Raw genomic sequence first — 9,753 nt, 5'->3', positions numbered from 1 at the left:
GGCACCGGCCGTGTCAGACCCGCCCGACCCGGCTGCGGGGAGCGGGACAGCGAGTGGCGGGAGGTTTGGCTGCAGAGGTTGGCGGAAATACTTGATACGGGTTTCCCTGAGGCTCTCCGCCTTATATGCGGGAGAGAGAGAGATGGTTTGGGAGCCGTTTCAGGTCTGTCCCTTTTCCTGCCAAGTGCATGCAGGTGTTCTCCCTGGTGCTGAGTTTGCTTTGTCTGAGTGCATGTGCTGTCATGGCAGGAACGAGACTGCTCTGGGAACCTGTGTGCAGCCGTTTTGCCGGGCCCACCTGTGAGTCCTGCAGAGACAAAATGAGATTTTTCTCTTCTTTAGATTTTTACTTCTTTAGGTTTTCTTTTTTCTTTTTTTTTCGTTGTTTTTTTTTTTTTCTCTCAAAGGAATATCAGGTTTCTGAGGGAAGAATTTATTAGAGGCAGTAAGATGTGGAGTACGTAGGCAGATGACAATAAAGGAACCCAGTCAAAGTTAATTCTTGCCAAGATGTAGCAGGCACTTGGAGCTCCAGCCTTTGTTTCCCAGTTTAATAGAACCAGAGAACCATTGACTGGCCTGAGTTGGAAGTGACCCACAAGGATCATGAGTCCAACTCCTGCCCCTGCCTGTGACAACCCCACAAATCACACACTGTCAGGCCTGGGGCTGTGACACCTCCCTGGGGAGCCTGTTCCAGTGCTCCACCACATACTGGGTGAAGAACCTTTTCCTCATGTCCAACCTAAACCTCCCCTGGGACATTTTCCTGCCTTTCCCTCGGGTTCTGTCATTGGTCACCAGAGATATCAGTGCCTTCCCTTCCTCCTCCCCTTGTGAGGAAGCTGTAGACCATGATGAGGTCTCCTCTTAGACTTCTCCAGGATGAACAAACCAAGTGACTTCAGCTGCTCCTCCTTCGGCTTCTTCTCCAAACCCTTCACCAACCTCTTCTGGACACCCTCCCATAACTTTATATAGTTTTTATCCTGTGGCTCCCAGAACTGCACCCAGTGCTCCAGGTGAGGCCGCACCAGTGCAGAGCAGAGCAGGACAATCACCTCCCTGGCCCAGCTGGCAATGCTGTGCTTGATGCACCTCAGGACACGGTTGGCCTTGGCTGCCAGGACACACTGCTGCCTCGTGTTCAACTTGCCATTGACCAGAACACACAGATCCCTCTCCATTATCTCATGCCCCAGTCTTTATGGACAGCCAGGACTGCTGCGTCCCAGGTGCAAAATCTTGCAATTGTTAAAGCTCATGTGGTTGGTGGTTGCCCAGTTCTTCAATTTGTCCAGATCCTTCTGCAGGGCCTCTCTGCCCTTGACAGGGTCAAAAGCTCCTCCCAATTTTTTGCAGGCAGCAAACTTTGGATTCCCTCAAGTCCTGTGTCCAAGTCATTTATGAAGACATTGAAGAGCGCTGTCCCTAAGATGGATGCTTGTGGAACCCACTAGTGAGTGGTGTCCAACCCAATATGACCCCATTTACTAGAACCCTTTGAGCCCGGCCTGTCAGCCACTCACTGCATTGTGTGTTTATCCAGCTCTGTGCTGGACATCTTGTCCAGGAGAATGCTGTGAGAGACAGTATCAAAGCTTTACAGTAAAACCAAAAACAATTTATTACTTAAGGTACATATCCATTAAATCTTCTGTTATACATTAAAATTTGTTGAATAAATTGAGGGAAGGGTGTGCATAGAGATTTTTTCATCTCTGGAAATAAAAATTTGAGGTACTCCATTCATCCAGTTCTCCGTTTAACGTATGCTTCTTGTTTCCTATTCACTTCTTGGCTCTGTTGTCAAAATAGATAGACAGAAATATTTGTACATTATTGACTAGAATAAATGTGTATGCTCTTTCAGAAACATATGAGATATGGGTTGTAATGTCTGCTTTCAAGACAGCTGTAGAATGTATTCATGGTCCCTAGGGCATCTGGGGAATGTTTTGTAGCCCGAGTCCTTTTATGAATTTGGACCTCGGATGATCATGGTTCAGCTGTTGCAGACACTTCACGAGCAATCACACAGACAAACAGATCACACTCCTATGGTCTGTGCTGTGCTTTGTCCAGCACTACGAGCCAAAACCCACTTGTTGTAGCTCCTCACTTTGAAGGCAGGTACGTATTTGGCTTTCCTATCAATAATATTGTAAAATATTAAACATCACGGGTTAGTCCAAATTACATGTTTGCAAACAAGCGGAACTCTTCCCTGCTCTTTCAGATGACTCAACATTGCTTAGAACCTTGTGGGTTTTGGCTGCAAAAGCTTTAAGAGCAACTTTCCATCTTCTAGGTGGGGAGAGGCCTGTTGCTTTTGTGAAAAAGAATTAATGGTAAAAATGTCTATCAGTTACCTGAACGGTTGTTTCAAATTTAGGGAGCATTTTTGCATGTGGATTTCCTTTCCTCCAAGTTGGTGCATTGTAAGATCCTGAAGTGTATTTGTCTGTAGAAGAGACATAAACATTGTTTGTTAAGTTCAGCTACAGTTTCAGGAAAGACTTGGTGTGATCTATGAATTAAACATTAGGTCAGTTGAAAGATCAATGAAAGCATCATGTGCACCATACATCATCTCTGAAATACAAGCCAGCGTTAAATACAGACTTTCTCTCCACTACTTTATAGATCACGTGTAACCTTGCAGCATTTCCTCAGGCTCACGGCATCTTCCAAATGAGGCGATTCTGCCACGGACACCCGCGACCTGAACAAAATCAATATTCCTGTGTTGAAAATCTCCCCAAAGCAACCAATTGATTTTCAATTAAACAAACCCATAATGCAATCTCCTCTTTTATCCCTGCTGGTGCAAACACTAGATACAAGGCAATGGGATGTTTTTGTGCTGGGCAGTTGACTGTGCATCAGAGTAAGCTGCCTAATGACTGTTCTCTGTGAAATTTGGTTAAAAACATTATTCTCTTTTTCCATGTGAATTCCATGTTAATTCCATTAATTCAAGTTACCCGAGATTTTTATCCCGAGATGAAGCAGGGATGTTGGTATTCATTTAACTGTATTCATGTTAAGGCAGAGGATACTCTGTCAGAGCGTGGTTCTTTTTCCTGGAAATGAAGATAGGGAGTCACCTCAAGATGGAGATCCAACTGAGCTTAAGAGAGATGATTGAAACTGGCAAGGTGAAATCACTTTCTTAACTTTTGACTGTTCAAATTATTTACTACTGCATTTCTAAATGAAGTAACAGATGAAAACAACAGAATATTCCAGAGTAACAGTGGGAAAGGAAAGGAGAAAGACAAATAAAACCCAACTGATGTACGAGATTGTGAGAAGCTGGATTAGCAAGTTAAAAGTAAAGCGTAAGATGTAAAATTATGGTTACATCTGAGACACATTGCCAAAAAGAAAGATACAGGACTCTGAATCCCACCTGGAGGCTCTTGTCAAATTTATGACATAGGACGTCCTCTGAAGAAGACAGTAGCATATTTCAAAAGTGTAAATAAAATGAATTGAAATATTACCCCGAATGAATAGAAAGAGAATGAGTTCAGTCTACTGTCCAACATAAAAAAGTGAAAACATAATACTAGTAAAAAACACAGAGATTGACACTACATTTCAATCCATATCAGAACTTTGAATAAGACCAAAGACATTGCTTACCCAAGATGTAAAATAATAGTCAATATTAAAAATAATCACGCATCTATTACAATCAAACCCACCTGTAGATCCATTGAACTTTGGTTCTTGTTTGACATTGACAGTGCGGTAGAAAACATATGCTGATCTTTGAGGTTCTGAAGAATCACAAGAAGTCTTTCTTCCAGCTGCTCTCCCACGAGGAACATAAGAAGCAGTTTCATCATCCTTCCTCTGACCCCTTGATTGGTAAGTTGGTTTTCCTTTGGGGTCTGAAGTGTGAAATCCTAGAAGGGAAAAAGCAAACTTAAAAATGCTGTGCAGTTATTCAAAACGTGACATTTGGCAGGAGCCTGGAGGCTGGAAGACAAGATGAAAACAATGTTCTTTGTGGCGAGTCCTGTCCAAATGTGGATTGCCCATATTTGACCCGAAGAACAGAAATCAGGTAAGTAGTGCTTGATCATCCAACAGTTTAGTAAATGCAACTGAATAAGCCAACTGTTTTCTCAAAATACCTTTTCCTGGGACTGTGTTAGGTGAATTTCTTGGCTCCTAAGAAATCCATTTATTCTTCCTTATTTCTTTGGAGTGTTGCTTATTCACCAGCTCACTGTGGTTTGCAAAAGTGGCTGTATTGCCTTTGACACAGGAAATTGTGACAAAAGCAAACTCCAAAGTTGACTCTAAAGACAAAGACCAACAGCACTTTGAACTCGTACAAGTGCTTTGAGTGGTTCTCACTCCGAACACTTCTCATGAGGAATTAGACCGTGTTCATGAATACTGTATTTAGGGTTTACGGTTAAAAATGACAAACCTTGGCTTTAATTCACATAGACATTCGTAAGAACTGAGTTGTATGGAATGTCTGTGTGTGTCACAGGGGGAACAAACCCTTTTCCAAATTCAAAGTGTAACATCTACGTGGGAACCCAGTGGATACAGATTCCAAAGCACAGGGTGACAACTTTCTGAGCCTGAGCTGCCTGTCGTTACAAGAGAACTCAGCAACAAAACCACAACCCTTAATATGTTCGTCTCTGCCGGTGCTTATTTCTCACCCCTTGCACATGAGGGATGCTTTGCCTCTATCTCAGTTGTATCAGTGCACCTACAGGTTGTCCTGCAAACTGAAGAGCTAAAACAACATGGCATAAAAAATAACTTCAGCTTACAAAAGGATTACTTGAATCCTCAGGCACTTCAGTGATACCGTTCACAGCACGGGCCCACACAGAGTCTTAACAGCTGAACGGGCATTGCTGACAGGGTGACAAACAGCGTTGCAGAAATACCAATGAATGGCGGGAGATTCAACGTTCCTAGAATAGATTCACCTCCACTGTCAGTGTACCTGGTAGCCAAGGGTGTTCTACTGTAGTTTAAGGCATGCATAATCAGTTATTTTATTTAGCACAAGACAAGATGTTAATCAATGAGAAGCTGAAGCTGAAGTGTATTTACCTCCATTGTCAAAGGATCGACGATCTCTTCTGGGAATACACTCGGCTGGTATTCTCCTTCCTGAAATCTCTCCTTCTCTTTTTGTATTAATAAATGTTCTGGGGATTCTACTACCATCTCCTGGAAAGGCAACAGAAAGAATGTGTGAGCTGCTCGTGTGTAAGCACAGGGAATGGCACTGCCATTCTCTTCCTCCCACCTCTGTGAGACAGTGATGAGTGCAATTTCCTTTTACCTCTCCTTTTCAAGTCTTTGTCTTTCTTAGATGTTTGGTTCCTGTCTACAGTAACTGAACCAGAATACCCACAGACTCTAATACAATTTCTAAAACACAGCTTAAAGACAAACTATGGCTCCAAAGGAAAGAACCAGCTATAAATTTTCTGTTCCTTCTTTAGTTTGTCACTTTCCATGAATTATATTTATGAATCTTATCTGAGTACATACATGGAATAGTTGTATATCTCCAGGAAGCACACATGGGGTTTACAGCCCCTTTCTACCTTTTCCATGTACATTTGATACAGATAGTCACCACGCGTGTGACATTATGTATGTATAAACATCTGGGGAAGGATTAATAAAGTATTTTACTGTTCTTTGTGACACGCTGTCTTTTATTGTCACTAAATTAAAAAAGAGAGGAGGAGGGGCAAGGCATCTAATAGTTTCTCCCTGTAACTGTAATCCTAAAAGCGGTACATATTCTCCAAGAAGATGGCAAGTCCTCACCTTTCTGCAAGTCTCGCTTGGTAGCTTCCAAGTGTAATTTCTCCTTTTCCCGAGGTGAAGACACAGTTTGTGCCGATTGGTGTTCCTGAGGGGACTGGATCCTGTAATACTCTCCTAAACACAGCGCGAGAGGGAAAATAAACCCAAGGCTTAGTATATTGGCATCATTGGTCTTTAGGAAAGAGTGACTGATTTCGTATTTACCAGTTTTATAGCATATTTCCTTTATGGCTCTTTCCTCTTCAATTTCTGCAGCAGTCTTAGGCACCCAGTTGGAAACATCTGTAGGAAATAGTTTTAAAAGATTACTAGGTGTCTACAGATAAAGACCTTCAACAAGTCTTAATAATCAAATACCGCCAGGAATGTCATCTCAAAGTGAGATACAGTCAGTGGTTTAACTACATTTAAAAAATACAAAACCAAAACAAATATTTATACATATGCATAGACCTTCAGTCTATTACCTGTTTTTGAACAGGTAATGGTTATTATAACAAACTAGTTGTGAAGTGTAGAGAAAACCCTATTCTACTTCTTTGTGAAAGAAAAAATAATCTGTTTACAGTTCTCTATCTCTTCTTTGTCCTCTTCATCTTCCTCTTCTTTCTTGAGGCTTATGATGAGTGCAGCATGAACTGGTAGGAAAACATTCTCTTGATTTCGGAGTGATTCTTGATGATGGGCTGGATGCGCAGTCCTTTCTTGGCCACTCTGTAGCAGTGGCACATCTGCAGAAGAGAACATAATATTTCCTTATTAGGAGGAACTAAAATATCAAATTCAGGTTCAGACCAGCAGGTATGGCTTTGAAATCTTTATTATATGGAAGGCATCATTACATAGGCACGTTCTGCCTTATGGTAAAACTATTTTGCCAGGCTTGGCAAAAGAGCATCTTGCACCAACAGAAAACATGAAAAAACACGGCTTGTAAGTCCTCTGACAGAACAGATGAGGAATAAAGCCTTGTGAAAAGAGGAACATTTTGATCATTTGATGTTGTGTAGAGAAGGCTGGATATCTCTTCCAGCCGGTGGATACGCTAATTTCAGTCAGTATCCTTCTTTCTTCCAATATGTTTCAGGATATTTATAACATAAGGAAACATGCAAGTAGTTGTACCTGTGCTGAAATGAGGACATGAGTTTTGGACCCCAGCTGTGAACATATTTTAAATATGCTAAAAAACAGGCAGACCTGTAGCACTCCCCATGGCACCTACCTTTCGTGAATTTAGCAATGCTAAGCACTGGATTACCCATTTTTAGCTTGCAGACATTTTTTTCTATCCAAATTTTCAGAAACACAATCTCTTTATGATGTATAAAATGTACGTTTTTGAGGAAAAAAAATCTAGTTCATGAAACTAATTTACACTTATAACGGAAGAAAATCAGAAAAGGCATTCTTTTCCTTAGGAATCTATAGCTGCCTATAATGTTTTCAGAAAACACTTTCAGAACTGGGATAGCATTTTCTGAGAGCCAGGAAATAAATCTGCCTGAAATAAAAAGAATGAAAAACTGTGGGATTATTGACATTGTACCAGCTGACCGATCTGCACCTAGAGACAAAATCAGGATTCTGTCCATTGTATAAAAAATACTGAAGTTGGACACGGTTTCCAGTTCTAAAGAAATAAGAGGAAGATGTGCATTTTGGGCACTCCCAGAAACAGCACGCAAGTTCTTGCCTTGCTCCTCTGGGGTTGGGTGGCTCAACACACCCAGGTAGGACGCGAACAGCTCTGGTTTAGTCCCCTTGCTCATGCACCTATGACAAGTCACACTGACTTGCTCTCATCATCTTTCCTGCAACTTATAGTGAGGAAGAACTGTAACATGACAGCTAAAAAATTCATGTGGCAACCCTGTTCACATGCCAATACAATTAATTTCTTTAACTTGAACTCATTGCGGTAGCAGATCCTACCCCTTTGATTTGCCATGGCACATTTAGAACGTTCATAGAGATTACTGAGCACTGCAGGGACCTTCTTGTGTATGTACTTATACTAATGAACGAATAGTAGAGAAACTATTTTTACTCACTGTTACTAGGTGGCAGAAAAAGTCCATTTATATTTCTAGGTTTGCTATGATGGAATGCACAATTGATCCTCACACAGCCTGAGGGTTGTTTTTCCCAGTAACAGGCAATGTGGCTGTACTTCTTCTGCTGCAGGAGAAAAAGAGTTGTCATATATTGTAAACATAATAATAAAAATGGACTAAATGGAGCAGTACACTGTCTACTGCTATGAACATATGACCAAGATTTTGTGGGACCATATTCTGTACTGCAGACCTTTCAGGAGATGCTGGGAAGAAAAAGAATCTGCTAGTTGCTTAACTGACATGCGGCTGAGTTTCCTTTCCCCCAGAATGGGATAATCAGGTCAATCCCAAATGAAATTGGCTGTACAAGTGTAAATCTTACATTAGACTCTCTTACTAAATGTACACGGGTCCATGGCAAATAAGTAGTGGGAAACCCAACCCGGAAAGATTCTCAGCAAAAACTGAATAAGTTTGGGAGTTGATGTTCTGAGACTACTGTGATTAATACAGCTCACAGCATCTCCCAGCTGCTTGTAGAGATGACAAACAAAAGCCTAATGGAGAAAAGAAAAAAACCTGCCCCCCCCCGCCCCCCCCCCCCCCCCCCCCCCCGGCCAAACAAACAAACAACAACAAACCAAACCAACAAAAAAAACCCAATCACATCCAAAACAATAAAGAGCATATCTACATGGACTTAATGGAGTTGTTAATTATTTGATAATTATTTGACCCTCTATTGGTCAGAATTTCACCAGCTAAAAAGTCCACATAATATTGCAGAGATAGCGCTTTCATGAGAGTCACTCTTGTTAGCGCTACTTAAAATTGTTTTTCTATATCTCTGTCTTATTAAAGAGTACAGATTTTAGGATCGTGTCTGGTTATCCAATTCAATTCTTAATGAGAGTCTATGTGATATTTTAAAGGAAATTTCAACCAGATCGAGATGTTAACATCTGGTCCTAAGAGCAGCATCTCCAAAACAAGGCACGTTTCGACTGTAGTTAGTTCAACTGGCCCGTCCCCTGAGACTCGCTCTGGGTCTGGAGCCAAAGCCCATCTCCAAGGCATTAACGCCTAAGTCCCCATTGCTGACATGGATGCAAAACAAAAAATTGTCCATGGTTCAGAAGACCATTGGCTCTTCTCACCACGTCCAAAAATCAGATATTTCATCTACAGATGTGGCCATGACCCAGACACAGTGACCTATCAGCTTCTACGCTTACATAACAGACCTCCCTGTCAACAGACCTCCCTTTCCCTATCAAGAAACCAAGGATCCAAAGCACTCTAAGATCTACAGCACTTACCTGTGTGCAGGGGGAACACTGGAAATGGCTGGCATTCCCTGTTGCGGACATTTTTGGCATGCCAATTCGCAGCAAAAGGCGCTGGCACGAAGGAGCTGGTCCCTTGTGCAGCCTGGCCAAACGGACAAGGCAGTTGCCAGCCAGTATAGAATGTTACGTTCTGAAAGTTCCAACTGCTCCTCCAGCTCCTGATGTCACCATCATGGCGCCAGGAGACATGTCCAGCTTGAACATCTTCCTTCATCTCCATTGCTTCAGTGCAAATCCCAGAAAATGGGACCATTTCAGAGTCTCTCATTCCACTGTTTCTTTAATGAAAAATGGACAAACCTATTTGCCAGGGCTTCAATTATATCCAACCTCTTGCTGTAGCAACTACAGCCTGAGAAACAAACCTTTGGTAGTGCAAAGGCAAACCTTATTCTTTGACTATTTTTTAAGCAAAATCCAACATTTTTCTTCATGTAGCTCTTTCTTTTGATGGGGACACTTGCTGCTCCTGTTATTCTAGTACACTGTTGGCTGTTCACTGCTGACATGGTTGG

At 41.8% G+C, this 9,753-nt stretch overlaps 1 protein-coding gene across 1 annotated transcript; it reads right to left on the bottom strand.

Moving 5' to 3' along the window:
* Window positions 1-1,749: 1,749 nt before the first annotated feature.
* Window positions 1,750-9,412, bottom strand: LOC308053197 (uncharacterized protein C12orf50 homolog; the record flags this gene model as incomplete). The annotated part of the gene is made up of 10 exons (XM_080364022.1): window positions 1,750-1,803; window positions 2,373-2,464; window positions 3,714-3,917; window positions 5,098-5,217; window positions 5,830-5,943; window positions 6,034-6,111; window positions 6,396-6,560; window positions 7,884-8,010; window positions 9,209-9,320; window positions 9,366-9,412. The coding sequence occupies 10 exons, from the start codon at window positions 9,410-9,412 to the stop codon at window positions 1,750-1,752; spliced, it is 1,113 nt and encodes a 370-aa protein (XP_080220148.1).
* Between the last annotated feature and the right edge of the window lie 341 nt (window positions 9,413-9,753).

The sequence above is a fragment of the Nesoenas mayeri genome, assembly GCF_963082525.1.
Source record: "Nesoenas mayeri genome assembly, chromosome: 1".
Classification (NCBI taxonomy): Eukaryota; Metazoa; Chordata; class Aves; order Columbiformes; family Columbidae; genus Nesoenas; species Nesoenas mayeri.
The sequence above is the reverse complement of the archived record's forward strand: the minus strand, read 5'-3'. Positions and strand labels throughout refer to the sequence as shown.